This window comes from Carex rostrata, chromosome 25, assembly GCF_964058835.1.
Source record: "Carex rostrata chromosome 25, lpCarRost1.2, whole genome shotgun sequence".
In the NCBI taxonomy this organism is placed as follows: Eukaryota; Viridiplantae; Streptophyta; class Magnoliopsida; order Poales; family Cyperaceae; genus Carex; species Carex rostrata.
Window position 1 is genome coordinate 5,956,745 of NC_135942.1, and position 19,419 is coordinate 5,976,163.

General features: G+C 35.9%; 2 protein-coding genes and 1 long non-coding RNA gene across 6 annotated transcripts in view; 1 reads left to right on the forward strand and 2 right to left on the reverse strand.

The window, feature by feature from the left end:
* LOC144543573 (uncharacterized) overlaps positions 1 to 3,817 on the forward strand; it is a 42,138-nt gene extending 38,321 nt beyond the window's left edge. Inside the window, exon 2 of the long non-coding RNA XR_013508016.1 lies at positions 3,655 to 3,817. This is a non-coding gene — a long non-coding RNA (uncharacterized LOC144543573). The remainder of the gene's footprint in view (positions 1 to 3,654) is intronic.
* Positions 1 to 4,309, reverse strand: part of LOC144576354 (mediator of RNA polymerase II transcription subunit 15a-like) — a 50,171-nt gene extending 45,862 nt beyond the window's left edge. Inside the window, exons 1-6 of one of the 4 annotated variants that reach the window (XM_078326715.1) lie at positions 4,119 to 4,309; positions 3,519 to 3,624; positions 2,930 to 3,032; positions 1,767 to 1,911; positions 1,163 to 1,274; positions 585 to 687 (exon numbers count right to left, since the gene is read on the reverse strand). In XM_078326715.1, the coding sequence (XP_078182841.1) occupies positions 585 to 687; positions 1,163 to 1,274; positions 1,767 to 1,911; positions 2,930 to 3,032; positions 3,519 to 3,624; positions 4,119 to 4,255 (706 nt within the window). In that variant the 5' untranslated portion in view covers positions 4,256 to 4,309. Of the gene's footprint in view, positions 1 to 584; positions 688 to 1,162; positions 1,275 to 1,766; positions 1,912 to 2,583; positions 2,601 to 2,929; positions 3,033 to 3,518; positions 3,625 to 4,118 lie in introns of those variants that run through there. The other 3 variants (XM_078326717.1, XM_078326718.1, XM_078326721.1) reach the window with 3 other exon arrangements.
* Positions 4,310 to 12,195: 7,886 nt separating this feature from the next.
* Positions 12,196 to 18,186, reverse strand: LOC144543881 (mediator of RNA polymerase II transcription subunit 15a-like). Its single transcript, XM_078292334.1, has 7 exons — positions 18,019 to 18,186; positions 17,463 to 17,574; positions 16,349 to 16,451; positions 14,100 to 15,047; positions 13,781 to 13,848; positions 13,600 to 13,674; positions 12,196 to 13,276 (listed from the first exon to the last, which is right to left on the reverse strand). Exons 1-7 carry the CDS (start codon positions 18,153 to 18,155, stop codon positions 12,287 to 12,289), a joined length of 2,433 nt encoding a protein of 810 aa, XP_078148460.1. The 5' UTR covers positions 18,156 to 18,186; the 3' UTR covers positions 12,196 to 12,286.
* Between the last annotated feature and the right edge of the window lie 1,233 nt (positions 18,187 to 19,419).

A 19,419-nucleotide genomic window follows, 5' to 3' on the forward strand; every position in this document is an offset into this window, starting at 1 on the left:
TTTGTAGGATTAATAATTCAAATTTCAAGTTCCTAAACAGTTGATTTCTTCTCACGAGTATTTGCTCAAAAAAAAAATTATAAGTTTCCGAATCCATTTCATACAAGATCAAGAGGTGAAAAGATCGATGCAAAGGATTGGTTGCAACCAGCTGTAGATTTTTCAACACCTTGATCTTGTATTAATATTTCATGCATTTAGTTGTGTATGCATTGCTCATGACAAAGAACCAGATCAACAGTTACATTTTTATCATTTGGTACTTCAAAAATTAAATCATTATTGCAACCAAAGTTTTTAACATGAAGTGTCATCCGAAATTTTGTAAGTGGACTCCGCAACATATAATAATATGCACAAGCAAATGTATGCTGAAAAAAAGCATTATCCAAATTATGTATTCAAAAATCAAAACCACAATTCTTGTTTTTAGCAATAATTTGCTTGATGCCAGCAATTCAAGAAATTGTATCACTCATCCGCTCATTTCAAATGTTACAGAACAAAAAAGTTGATAGGGAAGTGCATTTACTCATTAAACTAAATAGAAAGTACCTTTGTTGATAAAGAGATTATGTTAATACCTGGGTCCATCCAATTTTGGTTGGGAAGGGAAGGATTTAATCCGGGCTGCGTCTTATTTTCCATGGAAAGCATTTTTAGAGAAATTTTTCTAAGATAATCAGGCTGAGGAATAACCACAAAAATAGAAAGAAAGATAGTAGGCATCAGTTTCAATTAAAATTTATGATGGTACACAAACTACTACATCAGTTCCAACACAATAAGTTCTCAATTTACAAGTTATTGGTTAATTTTAACTTTAAATTATTTTCTGCACATATTTGTCATAATTTCTTATTATTCAATTCGTAAAACCCAGGATCCTTATGTTCACTTCTCTGTAGTTAGGAGTCACAGCCAAATGTTAGATGTCAATTTCTTAAAAGCAGGCTAAAAGTCTTCAATAGATGCAACTTCAGGTCTTTAATTGCAATTAGGGTAAAAATACTCGCAGGATCATCAAACAAAAGTAGTACAATATCAACATATACTACTTCTATATAATAATACTCTGACACGCCGCCTCCTTATACAATGTTTAAACGAATTATATAATGATTAACAACAAAATAATTAAAAAATAGTAAAGAAAAGGTACCTGACTAGTAGCAGCACTATAGATCTTTTCCTCAAACCGAACTGCAATATTTTGACACTCGTTTATTCCCTCTGGTACTGGCACAGGAAGATGCCTATTTAATGTGTCCATTCTAAAATCACAAAACTATTAAATCAACTAGGTAACAAACTCATATCGAGGTTACAAAATTAAATGCACAGATATATTTCATTTTTCCGGCAATGTTCCTAATTTATCAATTTGTAAATTGATAATACCCAGTCAAATGCTCATATAAGAAGCTGGCAAATATATGCAATGATTGTATCAAAAATAAGACACTTGAAGATCATTCCTTTATAGAAAAAGAAAGAAATAAAAAAATAACTAGAAATACACAAATGGTTCAAACAGTTTTAAGCAACCAAAATTAATATGCAATAAAGGATGGAGGAAACTGTTTTCAAGAATCCAACCAGATCTTATACAATATGATTGGTACCAATATGATTATAGAATATTGGTTTTGGGGGCATTACTCCTTGCTTATTTACAGCTCTCAATCATAAACTTCTTCCCGGCCGAAATCAACCTAAAATTGAATTCAAAATCGTAGAGAAAGGATCGATGAAAATAATCTCACATTTTGTTGACGATTCTTTGTCGAGCGTCTGGCTGCAGTTGCGATCGCCAATCAGGGTTAGCGTTCGAATCGGGTCCAACACTAGAACTCGGGCCCGTAGCACCACTGCTTTGGGGAGCGTTCCAATTAGAGTCCATAGTCGCTCCTGTACGAAAACCAATGAAAATAAAACTCACTACACACAGTCAAAGTCGGGGGTCTAGTAAGAGGCCAAATAAAACTCAATACACCCCTATTAGTTTTTTTTTTTTTAAAAATACACCCCTATTAGCAACCTTCTGTAGATTTTTCAACACCTTGACCTTGTATTAAATGATCTCATGCATTTAGTTATGTGTATTGCTCATGACAAAGAACCAGATCAACAGTTAAATTTAATCATTTGGAACCAAAAACCACCAGGGAAACCAATAAAATGCAAAAACCACCAGGGAATTACTATACATTCCAAATTCTGGTGGTTGATAAGTGCATTGCAAAAAAAAAAAAACGACTGAAAGGAATGTGGAGCTTTTCGCCAATAGATAATTTATTTTATCTATTTATATAATGAACTGACTGCATTGACAAACCAAAAAAAAATGCACAAACAATAAAATATTACATAATTGATAACAAAGCTAATATGTTTAAATACACGTAACTATGTTTAAAAAGTGTGTTTTATTTGTAATGCTTGTATTACATTATGTAATTAGTAGATATTTTGAGTGTAATATTTTGTCTTAACATAGTTTTTTTACAAATTATTTTTTTTACCAATTGTTTTCTACATTTTGGCTACAAAATAAGCTTCTGCCAAAAAAATCCGAGTTACCAATCCGATTCTTCTGATTCAGGCCGATTCATCCAATTCCGATTCCACGGTCAAAAACCCAATTCTGATTCCGATTCCGAGTTTCAGAACCATGCTCCTCAACATATAATAATATGCACAAACAAGTATATGCTGAAAACAGTCATTATCCAAATTATGTATTCAAAGCCACACTACTAGACTTTTTAGCAATAATTTGCTTGATGCTAGTAATTCAAGAAATATATTTTGTATCACCCATATGCTCATTTCAAATGTTACAGAACAAACAAGTTAATAGGAAGTACATTTACTCATAAAACTAAATAGAAAGTACCTTATTTTGATAAAGAGATTATGTTAATACCTGGGTCCATCCAATTTTGGTTGGGAAGGGAAGGATTTAATCCAGGCTGAGTCTTATTTTCCATGGAAAGCATTTTTAGAGAAATTTTTCTAAGATAATCACGCTGAGAGAAAACCACAAAAATAGAAAGGAAGATATCAGACATCCGTTCTAATTAAAACTAATGATGATACACAAACTACTAGATCAGTTCCAACACAAAAAAATTTCAATTTATATGTTATTGATTAATTTTAACTTCTAAATTATTTTCTGCACATATTTGTCATAATTTCTTATTATTCAAATCGTAAAAACCAAGATCCTAGTGTTCACTTCTCTAGAGTTAGGTGTCACAGACTCACAGCCATATGTTAGATGTCAATTTCTTACAAAAAGGCTAAACGTCTTCAATAGATGCAACTTAGGTATAGCATCTTAAAGTCTTCAACTGTAATTAGGGTAACCAATTCACAAACCAACAGTAGTCAATATCAACAGATACTACCTTTACATAAAAATACTCTGACATGCCGCCTCCTCATACAATGTTTAAAGGATTATATAATGATTAACAACAAAATAACTAGTAAATAGTAACAGAATATACCTGACTAGTAGCAGCACTGTAGATCTTTTCCTCAAAACGAACTGCAATTTTTTGAAGCTCGTTTATTCCCACTGACATGGGAAGATGCCTCTTTATCATGTCCATCCTAAAATCACAAAACCATTTAATCAACTAGGTAACAGACTCATATTGAGGTTACAAAACTAAATGCACAGATATATTTCAATATACCAGCAATGTTCCTAATTAATTAATTGGTAAATTGATAATACCCTGTCAAATACTCATATAAGAAGCTGGCAAATATATGCAATGATTGTATCAAAAATAAGACACTTGAAGATCAACCCTTTATAGAAAAAGAAAGAAATAAAAAAAAAAAACTAGAAATACACAAATGGTTCAAACAGTTTTACGGAACCAAAATTAATATACAATAAAGGATGGAGGAAACTGCTTTCAAGAATCCGACCAGATCTTATACAATATGATTGGTACCAACATAATTATAGAATATTGGTTCTGGGGGCATTACTCCTTGCTTATTTACAACACCCAATCAAAAACTTCTTCCCGGCCAAAATCAACCTAAAATTGAATTCAAAATCGTAGAGAAAGGATCGATGAAAATAATCTCACATTTTGTTGACGATTCTTTGTCGAGCGTCCGGCTGCAGTTGCGATCGCCAATCAGGGTTAGCGTTCGAATCGGATCCAACACCAGAACTCGAGCCCGTAGCACCGCCGCTTTGGGAAGCGTTCCAACTAGAATTCATAGAACGCTAGAATTGAAAGAGGCTCACCGAGTCTTCTTCTTGAAGTACGCGACTGAAGGAAATACCGGGTCTTAAGTGTAATTAGGATTTAGGAGAGAGAATATTAAGTTGGAGGCATTCAAGCGAGGCTAATAAATAGGGTCCCGGTAGGCGGTAGGGCTTGGCTCAAAATAGCATCGTCTGCATTAACTCAAAATAGCATCTGCCGTCTAATTTTAAACGGAGCAAATTTGGCCATAGATTATAATTCAGGGATCCTTTAATATTGGTGTGGATTTAGTCCGCACAGATCTTGAAGTATATTGGACGGTTCATATGCATTAACTCAAATATTCTTTTTTGAGTTCACGCAGAGGATACGAGTTGAGCCGAGTGGAGTTTGACTTTAGCCGTATTAATCACAAGTGAAGCCACTTCATTGACAATTTAGCTAGGATCCTCTCCAGTTTTAGTGAAAGGACACTAGCAATTTATTGGAGAAAATGATACTAAACGTAGGATTTATAATGAATGGCTTAGATTGTTTAGAATTGTATAAGAAAATCTTAAGTATCTCCATTTGAAAGAGATAAAGGAGATGATACTTTAAATATTTGGAATCCTACCACTCGACCACTAGCAAAGACCTTTTACCATTTAAATTAGCCAATTAACATTTAATATTTGACACAGCCAATTAAAATCTGTATCATCTCCATTTGAAAGAGATAAAGGAGATGATACTTTAATATTTGTCCGAAAGGCTTTTGATGAACGGTTTTGAATTAGCCAATAACAGGCCGACACATGGAAGATTTGAACCTATCTTCATGCCACGGAATGTGGTTTCTTAACGATTAAGATCACGCTTCTTTTATCTGAATCTTAATTCTTATAACTCGACGGAGTGAGAGCAAAAAGTACTGATATTTTTAGAAAAAAAGTCCATCAATTTTAAAATATATAATATTTTTATTTTGTACTAGAACCATTTCAATGAAATAAACTACTGAATACAAGTACAACACTATCACGATCAGTGGCGGACTCAGAATTTTTGTCAGAGGGGTAAAAAAATATCGAATTGGATTTAAATAACTTATTAAATTTAAATTCATCAACTAATTGAGTACTCGATAAAAAAAATAATACTTTGACTTATATTTTTCAATGCTCTGACTTATAATTCTAATTATCAATCTTAATTCAAGAAATTTATTTTGATTTTGACACTAAATTTTACCCGAATTACAAATCAAATATCCAGAGGGGGGGCAAAAAAATTTTCAGAGAGGGGCAAAGTTGATCGGTACCGATAGATCACCACTAAAACTTGAAATCCAGAAAAGGTGGCTGCCCCCCTGATTCGATACTGAGGTGCAGAGAATATGTAACATTCTCTACATTTTAATTTAGGAGTGAAAAAAATATTAACATTTTAAAGGGAATTCACCTCCATTTTCTGATTTTTAACATTCCAAAATAGATGACTTGATCCGGTCAGAATCGGTCTCCTCTTCCGTTCTCCCTTCTCTCTACATAACTTTTTCTGAAACGCTCTAAGTTTTGGGGATCCGTATCCTCCCAGGTACTTGACTTAACACAATTGAAATGGACGGTCCGAATTTAATTTCGGCCGGTGCCGGCTCAGAATGGCGTTTGGGGGCAATGTTATTTATGCTTTGAGATTTGTGTCAAGTTAAAAATTCCAATTTCAAATCGTCCGATTCAATTGTACTCAGTCAGGTAACCTGAGGGATGTGAATTCAAAGTTTTGCCACAATCAATAACATTTTCACATACGCTAACACTAACCTCTCTCCAGAGCCGGATCTAAGACTTAGTCAAAGGTGACTAAGCCATGCCTATGATTTCAAAATTTTAATTATACGTTTAGATATTTAATTAAATTTTTTCTTTTTTAAAATTTTTTATATAGTCTATCCAGTCTCAATAAATAACAAATGTTTAGTTATAGTCTAGTGGTTAAAGCTCTATTTTGTGATTGAGAGGTCTTAAGTTCAAATTTCACTCACCATAATTATACATTTTAATTTTCAGACACACCTATTAAAATTTTCTAGTTCCACTCCTGCCTCTCTTCTTTCATTTTGGATTTCATTTTCTTCTGTTATTTGCTTAATTTAAAACAATTAAAAACAGGGAGGATATGATAGTAATTTGGCGTTTTCTCCTCAAAAGTCTAAGCTAGCTATGGCATGGGAATGAGTATACAAGCAAAAACAATCTTTAATTTGCCACCTCTTAGTTTATCTATTTGCAAACCTTTGTTTATGCTTAACATATGCCTTTCCAAAAACAAAGTACAAACATGACATAATATATATATTTTTAGCATTATCCGCAATTATTTGAATTTTCATGATTACCTAGCTCCCTCCTCTCTTTCATTGAGCTTTCTCTTGCCACTATAAACCATGCCTCTCTTCCGTTACATTTATAGGATAAAACCTTTGCCAGCATTGTTTATCTCATCAACCGCTTGCCTAAAGCTAACCATCAACCGTCTCCTTATTTTCTCCTCTTTCACCACCAACCCGACTATACAATGCTTCGCACTATTGTATGTCAATGTTTTCTCCTCCTCAAACTATACAACAAACACAAGCTCCAAAAACAAAGCATGCCTTGCATTTTTCTAGGCTATGGTGTTTCGCAAAAGGGATATAAGTGTCTCCATGTGGCAACCAATCGAATTTCTCTTTCCAAACACGTTATTTTTTATGAGAGTGTTTTTCCATTTCAACTCTCTACAAATACTTCTCGGCCTGGACCTCATCCTGACTCATCCTCCAATTTTTCATCATGGCTACCTCTCTTAATACCCAGCACATCTTCTTTGGGCCCAACTACAAATAATAATTCAGCAGCTTTTACACCTTTATCTACTGCCTCTTCTTCGACCCAAATTACACCCTCCAATAATTCCTCTAATTCGGCCCAATATTCATCACCTAACCAATCTTATCACAGCCCACCTACCAGCACCCTTCCCCTAACAGATTTGAACCCTTCACCTAACAGACCTGAACCCCTCACCTTCGCAGCTCCATCTCCCCAACCCGTTAACCCTGACTCTACCTCAACTTTGCCCCCTTCTTCTCCAAACCGATCAACAGCACCTGTTGCCTCATCGCACCATATGGTGACAAGAAACAAAGACCACACACGAAAACCCCGCATCTTCCCTGACCATGTGGCACTCCTCTCCAGTTCTTCAAACATCACAGAACCACTCACCTTCAATCAAGCACAACCCTCTCCTCACTGGCGTGCAGCCATGGCACAAGAAATTGATGCTCTCGCAAAGAATCAAACCTGGACCCTTGTCCCCCTCCACCAAATCAGAACATAATTGGTTGTAAGTGGGTGTATAAACTCAAGCATCATCCAGATGGTTCAATTGATCACTTCAAAACTCGCTTAGTTGCAAAAGGGTTCAATCAACAGGAAGGCATTGATTACTTCGAGACATTCAGTTCGGTTGTCCGCGCCACCACGATTCGCATTGTTCTCTCTTTAGCTCTCACCTATGGCTGGTCAATTCGGCAATTGGATGTCCAAAATGCCTTCCTCCATAGCCAATTAAAGGAGACCGTCTATATGCAGCAGCCCCCGGGCTTTGTTGACCCTAATTATCCTCAACACGTATGTATGTATTCTCTCTAAATCTCTTTATGGTCTCAAACAGTCACCTCGGACTTGGTTCCATACCTTGAGTACTGCTCTTCTTGACTATGGATTCCAAGCCTCTCACCATGACTCGTCTCTTTTTCTGCTTCACACTTATAGTCAAACCATTGTCTTACTAGTCTATGTCGACGATATTATTATCACTGGGAACCACTCCACTTCACTCTCTTCTCCCATCTATCACCTTCAAACCAAGTTTGCCATCAAAGACCTTAGCCCCCTCAACTATTTTCTTGGCATTAAAGTCACCACCACATCCCATGGCTTACATTTATCTCAAGCTTCATACATCCGCAACCTTCTTGCTCGTGCTCACATGAGGGATGCCAAGTCTTGCTCCTCCCCTATGGCCACCAATACTCCTATCTCCAAGCATGATGGTGATCCAATGGACGATGCTCATCTCTATCGCTCCGTTGTAGGTGCTCTTCAATATGCGACAATCACGAGACCTGACATAGCATTCGCAGTCAATAAAGCATCTCAGTTCATGCACAACCTGACTACCTCTCATTGGTCAGCAGTCAAGCGAATCTTGCACTACCTCAATGGCTCCATTACTCATGGTCTCACATTCAAACCAGCTGAGTCTCTCACTCTACATGCCTATTGTGATGCTGATTGGGCCGGTTGCCCTGATGATTGTCGCTCAACTTCTGGGTTCTGCATCTTTTTAGGCCTCAATCTCATCTCGTGGAGTTCAAAAAAACAGCCGACAGTCTCTCGCTCCAGCACAGAAGCTGAGTATCGAAGCCTTGCTATCACCAGTGCTGAGTTAATTTGGGTACAATACATTCTTACCGAGCTGTAGGTCTCTCTCCCTTCCAGCCCTACGCTATGGTGTGACAACATTGGTGCAACATTTCTCACTTCAAATCCAATGTTCCATGCTCGGACTAAGCATGTTGAATTGGATTTTCATTTTGTACGAGAGCGTGTCACTTCTCAACAGCTTCACATCAGCTTCATATGTTCTCGAGACCAAATTGGGAGATGTCATGACCAAAGCTCTAGCTACTCCTCGATTTCTTTTTCTTCGCTACAAGCTGACGGTGTCTTCTACCCCATCAGCTTGCGGGGGGGGGGGGGGGTGTTAAGGAAATAATGGACAACGCCAATGATTCAGCACATAAGGACAATTGACAGCTCACCAAATTAATTACAACTTACTCCTCAAGAAATATATCCTCTGTCTGAGACAATCACATAATTGCTGCTCTGAATAGAATGTAAATTATAGGGTTTAGATTTATATTTAAACAGCCTAAAAGCATTGTAACAATTGTATTAGAGAAATGAATAAAAATCAACTTTACAAATCTATCTTCTTCTGTGTCTTATCTCCTTCTCTAATTGTCTGAGCCATTGTTTTGAATAAGTCAAAGCATTGTTTATTTATCAAGTACTCAATTAGTTAATAGATTTAAATCCAATTCGATATTTTTTTGTCCCCATAACGAAAAGAGAAATGTTCCTGTACACCGAGCCACCAAACCCGAGCCCGTCCCCGAACTGGTTTAACTGGGTTTAACCATCCGCTCATAATGGTAATTTATTAATTTGCCATTAATTAACGAATTGTTGTTGTAATGCATTGCAGTTTTAATTTGATTGTTTTAAACGTTAGCTTTGCATACTTTTGTACTGTGTTTTAATTTCGTAGACAGTTTGTTATAAACAGTTGTAATCACCAATCTCTGAATTAGTCCCCCAGATTGTTAACGGTTCTCTAATCATTTTCTAACTAATTAAGTACTTTAACTAGTTAAACTAGTTATAAGTATTTTAAAGTACTTTAGTGTACTTTAAAGTACAATTTAAACCCAGTTAGCCCGGGGATGCGGTGGGGGATTTGTTCAAATTTTAATTATGCAAATTAACAGCTTTTGATATTTAATAACTAAAAAAAATAGTTTTCATTTTGAACAATTAATCTATTAAATGAAGATTTTTCAATGTTTGTAAACACAAGTTTATATGCTTTAAAATGTGTTTGAAGAATAAGCTTTAAAATATTTTTGTAAACACAGGTTTATATGTTTGTAAAAACAGGTTTATATGCTTTAAAATGTGTTTGTAAACACATGTTTATATGCACATGTTAATTTTAATTATGCAAATTAGCAACTTTTGATATTTAATAACTAAAAAAATAGTCTTTATTTTGAACAATTAATTTATTAAATGAAGATTTTTCAATGTTTGTAAACATAGGTTTATATGCTTTAAAATGTCTTTGAAGAATAAACTTTAAAATGTGTTTGTAAACACAGGTTTATATGTTTGTAAATACATATTTATATGTTTGTAAATACAGATTTTTCAATGTTTGTAAACACATGTTTATATGTTTTAAAATGTGTTTGTAAACACAGATTTTTCAATGTTTGTTCACAAGTATTAATCTTGGTGTTAAGCATGTCTTAGAACCTGAAACAATTCACATGTATTGATATTAATCAGAGAATTTTTAATGCTTTGTTTATGTTGTTTGCTTGCCAGTACATATTGGTTTACATGTTTTACTTGTTCACAGTAACTGTTCTTGGCACATTCTGCACAAATGAAAAAAAAAATGTGCTGGGAGACGCCCTCGAAGATTAGTACAAATTTAGAGTTGTAAATTTCGTGCTCGGGGACGCGCTTGGGGATTGGTTCAAATTTAGAGCTGTAAATTTTTGCTCGTGGACAAATTCGGAGATTCGTTTTTATTTTAAAAAATGAAAATTTAACTCATTTACAATGAAAGTTAAACACTTGAATGCAGTTGATTAAACGCTTTCCTTTATATGTTTAAATTATACGATTGTTTCGCTGCATTTGGTTGTGCTTTTGTTAAAAAAATTTAACAGAATATTTTTTACTTCATGCAACGAAATTCTATACAACAAAGAAAGATTGGTACTGTTATTGCGCTGTATGAAGTAAAACTTAATTTTTTTTTGTCACCGACATTTTAGAAGATTGGAGGACGTGGACGAGTACTTTGTTTGAGGTACAATTATCAGCTTCCTAACGAAAATCCTAGATTCACCCTGCTTTCATTAGTCTATCTCCATTACTATTGCCTTCTGTAATGGATCGGAGCCCGCTTGTTTCTCTGTTGAGTTCCCGTCTGTTAGAGCCCTATATTATTAGTTTTGATAGGTTGTGACCCGGAACTGCATTGTCTCTGGATGTTCGATCATCCACACTGCTCACTCTGTTCTGAACTCCTTCCTTGCTCAGCTGTTTGAGTTAGTTAATTCTTCATTCAGCTGTCCCCAAAACACAATCAGCTCTTGACAGATCAACTAGATCGATTGACACAACAGACGATCGAGAGACGTCTCTTAAAAATAAATTGTTTACCACATCAACGGAATTGAAATTACGGGAATGAGGCAGAAAGCAAAACAGAGATATACTTATTCTAAAATTGATATGAAATAAATCTATCAAAATATTGATATAAAAAATATATTTAGTTTTTACAATTGCAGAAATAAATATGCTCCAGTTATGTATAACATCCAAGCCTAAACCCAATGAATATTGTACAAGAGAATAAGTTTAATATAGTTGAGCTATTCACCATCATCTAATTATCTTATATGACCTTGGAGCTCGTTATAAGAGCGAACTTTAGGCTTAATTGTGAAATTGAATGGCAGTTCATCCCTTAAGGTGCTTGGAAAATTGGATCAAAATCTGCTGTTATTCTCGTGCATGAATAATGATCCTGCTATCCTTGCTTTTTCAAATCCAGTCATAGAATTATTTTGAGATGCGTGCACATAAAAGTTTTGAAAAAAATTACTTCGAGATTTGTTCCCGAAAAAAATTAAACGGTTGGATTCGGAAAAGCAGGGTTACTGTCTACAGGAAGAGAATAACAACAGATTTCATTCACGGAAAATTAGGTTGACAGGGATGCTTAATTGAAGAATTCGGGTGAAAACTTGGCTCAATATGAACTTTACATTTGCAAGTTGCAATTCGACTATATATCATGTTTCTAGCCAGAATGAATAATTGAAATATATGTTTACTAGGAACACTACAACTTATCAGCAACTCAAAAACAATTTGTTTGCAAAGAAACAGAAAGAAAATTAGCCAACAATTTCAATGTCATCTAGTTATATTTATAGAAACTAAAGCAACAATGCCACTAATATGAGGCACATGCATGATATATATCTGAACTCACCCACACTCGAGTACTACTGACAAGGATTTACATATTCAGTTGTGCATCTTTCTTCTTTTTCGCCGAAATTCAAATTCAGGTACAAGGCAAAGAGAGTACAAAAAATGATCCTTCAATAAGTGAAGACTTTGTCAATATGTTACATCTCAGTTAGGATTCCTTCTCTTGTGCACACAATCTTCGCATATTTTGCACTTCCTTGTTTTCCTAGTGTTCTGCAGGGAGGAGCCCATGGCACCCTGCTGTAAAGATCCCAATCCTGTGCTGCTGGCCCGAAGCTGATCCGATTGTAATGTATTTTGAATGCCCTGCTGCATAGCATTTGGCACGCCAATGTTATTTGACTGAGGCATGGCACTGGGGTTCAATTGCTGCTGGAGTTGGTTCTGGCTATCAATCTGTTGTGTTTGCTGAGACTGTAACAGGGGTTGCTGCTGAATCACACGATGCTGCATCATTTGCTGCTGTGGCTGAATCTGTTGCTCCTGGTGTTGCTGTTGCGGCTTGGGAACCTGTGTAGAACTCATATTTGTTTGCATCCCAGACATGGGGACAGTATGTGACATGTTGCTTGAGCCTATAGCAGCACCAGAGCCAATCATCTGGGGAGGGTTCATGTTCTGCATGGAGGAACCCATGGCTCCCTGCTGTAAAGATCCAAATCCCGTGCTGCTGGCCTGAAGCTGATCTGACTGTAACGTATTTTGAATGCCCTGCTGCAAAGCATTTGGCAAGCCAATGTTATTTGACTGAGGCATGGCACTAGTGTTCAATTGCTGCTGGAGCTGGTTCTGGCTATCCATCTGTTGTGGTTGTTGCTGCTGTGGCAGTTGCTGAGAATGCAAGCTAGGTTGTGATTGTTGGAGACCGGGTAAATGAGTTTGGTCACAAGAAGCCCCAGCCTGGAGTTGTTGCTGAGACGGAACCCCAGTCAGGGGTTGTTGCTGACGTGCCTCATTGATCTGGAGAATACTAAGGATCCGCTTCTCGTAAAGAGATAACTTGTCTTTCAAACCAATCTGAATGTTGTGCTTGCTGAGCTGCAGCACTGACATCAAGTGCTCCAGACCTATCTTAATGTTCTCCAATTTCTCAATCTGCTCCCCTCTAGCATTTGGAGGTACTGTACTATCAACCTGTACCACAGAGAAAAAGAGAGAGAAATTGGTTACTAGCGGTGCCTGGTCTTTCTGCAGTCCAACGGGTAAAAGCTCGAAACCAAACCAGTTACTCTTCATACCATTATTGGGCCAATCTACTGTCGGTCCTGAATTGGGCTTTTGTTGAGGAACCAAACAATATCAGGTATAAAGACTACTGAAAAACTATAAAGAGTACGGAACAAGTTCTTCCTAGGTTCAGTGCCAAAATTGCCAGGTTAACTACCAGTATGAGTTGGTATATAAGAGGCCCAGAGACAATATAGTACAAAAAATCAAAAGAATTTGAAAAGGCATACTTGACTAAGATTAATTAAAAGCCTCTGATGAATCTCTCTCAGATCAGCAAAGTAAGTGTCCTTCAGATATTTTAACTATATGGAAGGAACAAAAGACAAAGATAAAAATTTCATCAGAACATAAAAGCAAATCTTCAAAATGCAAAACAAGGCATATGAGTAGCAGAAGTAGAAGAAGTACCCTTTGGTAGATCTCCTCCTGCCAATCTCCTAGATGCCCTGTCTGAGCTGTGGAATCAATTGATGCAGCTGAAGATTAACAGGAAGCACAATTTTGTCAGCAATTCTAAAAAAAAAGACCAAATTGAAATATTAACCATGATTAGTTTGTCTGAGCAATCCAATTTTGCTAAAACCAAGAGACACCATCCACAAAAGCATTATGATAAACTTTAAAGGCTTTACATAATTTCTAAATGCTTGTGTACTAGAAAATTCAAATACTAACCATGATCACATCTAAAACTGTAATAAATATAATAAAGGGGTGCACAGCTTACGGCTGGAAGCAACATCCTGGAGTACTCTCTGTTGTTGTTGTGGGATGAACTGTTGTCGCTGCTGCATCTGTGGATCAATTGCATTGTTGTTCTGCATTTGGAGAAGGGCTGGGGATCCCTGCATTTGCTGCCGTGGCATCTGCATTTCCCTCTGCTGCATCATGCTAGGCTGTTGCTGTTGTGGCAATTGCTGCTGCTGTGGCCTCTGCATCCCCCTCTGCTGCATCGTGCTCGGCTGTTGCTGTTGTGGCAATTGCTGCTGTTGCGATTGGAGCTGGGACAGCAGATGCTGTCGTTGCAACTGTTGGCCAAGCATCATCTGCTGGTTCTGCTGCATCTGATTAGGTTGCAACTGCCTCTGTTGCATCTGGTATGGCTGCATTTGCAACTGTTGCTGCTGTAAGTCAGTCACATTATTTGTCAGCTGCATAGACATTGTGGGATTCTGCATGGTGGGTTGTGGTTGTTGCCGCATGAATGGGTGCTGTTGAAATGACCCACCTTGGCCTACTGGTTGTTGCTGGATTGAGTTCAGCTGACTCTGCTGCATACCACGTGTTGCCGCTGCTAACATCATCTTAGATCCTCCTGCAAGTGCTGAAGTCATCTGCATCTGGTTCTGCTGCTGCCGTTGGTGATACAGCATTTGATTTTGCAGCATGTGCTGTTGCGGCAGTTGCCGTCTCTGGGTGTTTGAATACATATCCGTCGGGAGGGAACCAGTGAGCCCACTAGGTCCTGACATAGGGTTGCTGTTGCTTATGGATGGCCCTGACATTGGGGTGATGGTTGCCCCACTAGGTCCACCAGGTGCAGCTGTAGGCATATTATGCGAACCATGTAAGATTGGTAGCTGTTTCCTCGAAGCAGGAGGTTGGTTCATTACTTGCGGCATGCCAAGAGATTGGCCAGGGTTCAAGCTTGGCTGTTGTGATAACATCCCCTGACCTGTTTCATAATTTACATGGCAAGGAGCTCAATTATCTAGAACAAATTAGCAATACAGACTTATCAGCTAAAAGGAAGCTCTTAAAAGTTTTTCAAATAACATCTGACAGTGACGTGATTCTTATTGTCTCGTATCCGTTGACCATTATATGCATTTGTCAGTTGAGAAACAGTATCAACATTTTTTAACAATAATAGATTAATCAGGACTCTCCAAGGAACCTTTCAGTGTGCTTTTTGGGATTGTATTTGTATTCCATTTGTTTTCTTTACTTCTTTTACCATCTACTTCGGCATCTTTTTATCTACTTCTATGCTCAGTGGAGGTTAATGCATGTCCACTACCTGTTAAATTTGCAGTTATAAAGATCAAATGATTTCTACAAAGCATTACAATTACAATACAATAAAAGTCCGCAAAGGGCATTTTCTCTGCTAATTAAAAAGGGAAATAAAAGCTGCTGAAATATTCGTAATATTACAAATGTTGAAGAAACAATAATACATACAAAAGAAGCAATTAGGTAAATGCAAATGCACGCTTATAATTTTCAACCCTTTAAAAAAAAACTAAGCAAATATCTAAAGTTTCATAAAAATTAATGTGATACAACAAGCTCTTCAACTATTTGCTCGTACTATTTGCTCGTACAACCCATCTCATAAGAAAAGGGATCCAGTTATGACTCTTTTTTGACATATCATGACAGCACCTTTTGTAGAATTAACAGTTCATATTTCAAGTTCCTGAACAATTGATTTCTTTCATGAATACTTTCTGAAAGAAAAATTATAGATTTTGGAATCCATTTGATACAAGATCAAGAGGTGAAAAGATCAATGCATGGAATCGGTTGCAACCAGCTGTAGATTTTTCAACACATTGATCTTTATGAAATGATCTCATGCATTTAGTTATGTGTATGCATTGCTCATGACAAAGAACCTAATCAACTCTTAAGTTTTATCATTTGGAACTTCAATAATTAAATCATTGTTGCAACCAAATTTTTTGACATGAAGTGTCATCAGAAATTTTGTAACTGGACTCCTCAACATATAATAATACACACAAACAAGTATATGCTGAAAAAAAGTCATTATCCAAATTATGTATTCAAAGCCACAATACTTGACCTTTTAGCAATAATTTGCTTGCTGCTAGTAATTCAAGAAATATATTTTGTATCACCCATATGCTCATTTCAAATGTTATAGAACAAACAAGTTAATAGGATGTACATTTACTCATAAAACTAAATAGAAAGTACCTTATTTTGATAAAGAGATTATGTTAATACCTGGGTCCATCCGATTTTGGTTGGGAAGGGAAGGATTTAATCCAGGCTGCATCTTATTTTCCAGGGAAAGCATTTTTTGAGAAATTCTTGTAAGATAATCAAACTGAGAAAACCACAAAAATAGAAAAGATATTAGTCAAGCTCCCAGATTCCATTAATAATTACACCAATGGTGTAATGTAACAGTTCCAATTAAAACTAATGATGATACACAAACTACTAGATCAGTTCCAACACAATAAATTTTCAATTTATATGTTATTGGTTAATTTTAACTTTTAAATTATTTTCTGCACATATTTGTCATGATTTCTTATTATTCAAATCATAAAAACCAACATCCTAGTGTTCACTTCTCTAACACCCTATTTGGATGGAGAGTAGAGGAAGGAATGGGAGGTAAAGAATAGAAGGGATCGGAATGGAATAGAAAGGAAGATTAACATATTTAATCTCTTTGTGTTTGGATGACTAATGGGAGAAAATAAATTTAACTTTCCATTCCGTCTTATTTTTTGTTTAGTTGATTACAATTTAGGAGGTTAATGAGAAATTCGGTAACTGTTGTAGGTTTGAGGAAAAAATCTTGTATGAGAATTATATATGTAAGATATAGGATTGGACATTTGTGTCATTTTTTCTAAAAATATTTGTAACAAAATTTTTTTTCATCCGTTACACCCCAATTTGTGATGGAAACCGATTCTATTAATTATAATAATACAAGGTTAAACCTTTCACCTCCTGTACTATTCACCTCCGACATAATTTTATCAACCAAACACGATTCAACGGAAATTTTTTGTTCCTTTCCATTCCCTCCCTCCCTCTACTCTCCATCCAAACAAGGTGTAAGAGTTAGGCGTCACAGCTAAATGTTAGATGTCAATTTCTTACAAAAAGGCTAAACATCCGCAATAGATGCAACTTGGGTATGGCAACTTAAAGTCTTCAAGTGTAATTAGGGTAAAAAATTCACAAAACAACAGTAGTCAATATCAACAGATACTACCTTTATATAATAATACTCTGACATGCCGCCTCCATATACAACGTTTAAAGGATTATATAATGATTATCAACAAAATAACTAGTAAATAGTAATAGAATATACCTGACTAGTAGCAGCACTGTAGATCCTTTCCTCAAACCGAACTGCAATTTTTTGAAGCTCGTTTATTCCTTCCGGTACTGGCAAAGGACGATGCCTCTTTAATGTGTCCATTCTAAAATCACAAAACCATTTAATCAACTAGGTAACGAACTGATATTGAGGTTACAAAAACTAAATGCACAGATATAGCTATCTCAAATTTTCATTTTACGTGCAATATTTCTAATTTTATCAATTGGTACATTGATAATACCCAGTCAAATGCACATATAAGATGCTGGCAAATATATGCAATGATTAATTGTATCAAAAATAAGACAGTTGATGAAGATCACCCCTTAAAAGAAAAATGAAAGAAATTGAAAAAAAAAATAGTAACTAGAAATACACAAATGGTTCAAACAGCTTTACATGGCCAAAATAAATATATGGAGAATCTGCTTTCAACATTCCGACCTGATATTTACAACTCTCAATCAAAAACTTCTTCCCGGCCAAAATATACCTAAAATTGAATTCAAAATCCTAGAGAAAGGATCGATGAAAATAATCTCACATTTTGTTCACGATTCTTTGTCGAGCGTCCGGCCTCAGTTGCCATCGCCAATCAAGATTAGTGTTCAAATCGGGTACAACACCAGAACTTGGGCCCGTAGCAGGACCTCCTTGCGCAGCGTTCCGATTAGAGTCCATAGTCGGGAAGTGTGCGTCGTTCCACAGTCAGTCTGAGACCAGATACGGAGCTGAGACTCAGGCCACCCGTGTTAATGGCGTTTAGGTTTTAGCTGAAATAACGCTAGAATCGGAAGAGACTCACCGTGGGAGTTGCGACGATTCTTGATTCTTGTTTGCGATGGACTTGTAGAGTGAGAAAGTGATTCTTTGTTTTCAACGAACGAATCTCCCTTTTATAACTGGGCAAATTGCTTCTGTACCCATTAAATTTTCTTTTATTTCTTATTTTTCGTCAAATTTTTAATATATCGAGTCTGGCTAGTATAACATTAGTGTCATTTGAGCTAATATAACACCAACTCTAAAATCTATCGAATCGACTTCAAACGGTGAATCCAAAACGTTCAAACCAATCTATTTCATTAGTTGTGTGTTTACATGCAAAATTATAATATTCCGAATTTATATAGTATCAAATCAAGCAGTCAAATGCATGAGTTTTTAAGTTAATTTTAATATATTCATTTTTCAATATTTTTACTAAAATAACTCAAAAATATAATTTTTTTTGCATGTAAATGCATCACTCATAAAATAAATCGGTTTGAACAGTTTAAATTAGTAGTCATATGACACCAATATTATACTAGTTGGACTCCAATATATCTTATTTTTTTCTTATTTTTTCCGATTTAATTTTAAGTTTTTTTAACTATAATAGTCCAATATAATTAACTAAAAATTAAACTGACCTTTTAATCGTTCTCAAGAGATATGACACATTCTTACTTTTGGGCCCTGATAATTGCCTCCCTACTCTTATTCCTTCATTATGCCTCCAATTTTATCTGTTCAATTTCATTCATATTTCTCATGATCTACAAGGAATTTTGCGAATCTAAAATCACGAACGTCTTCTATGCAATTTTAGCTTTCAAATGAGATCTATGATGACATACTTTCGAGCTTGTCGTTACACAAGTATTTATAGCTCGTCATCTAAGTATTTATACCTAATATTTTCACATATGACACTGCTGACATTTAAAAGTATTAATATCAAGTATTTATACCTATGTGGTCGACTATTTTTGTTAGAGAAAGGTTGACGCAAGGACGATTGGGAAAGGTTGATGCGGGATCCATGGTTGGGGATAAATACTTACAAGTATAGGTATAAATACTTGCACGATGAGGTATAAATACTTGTGTGACGATGAGTCCGAAAGTATGTCATCATAGATCTCATTTGAAAGATAAAATTGCGTATAATACTTTCATG

Coding starts and splice junctions, on each gene's coding strand:
- LOC144543881 (XM_078292334.1), bottom strand. CDS start 18,155: ATGGACTCTAATCGGAACGCTGCGCAAGGAGGTCCTGCTACGGGCCCA. Junction 16,452..17,462: donor ACAGTGCTGCTACTAGTCAG/GTATATTCTATT, acceptor TGGTTTTCTCAG/TTTGATTATCTTACAAGAAT. Junction 15,048..16,348: donor CCAAAATCGGATGGACCCAG/GTATTAACATAA, acceptor ATTATGAAACAG/GTCAGGGGATGTTATCACAA.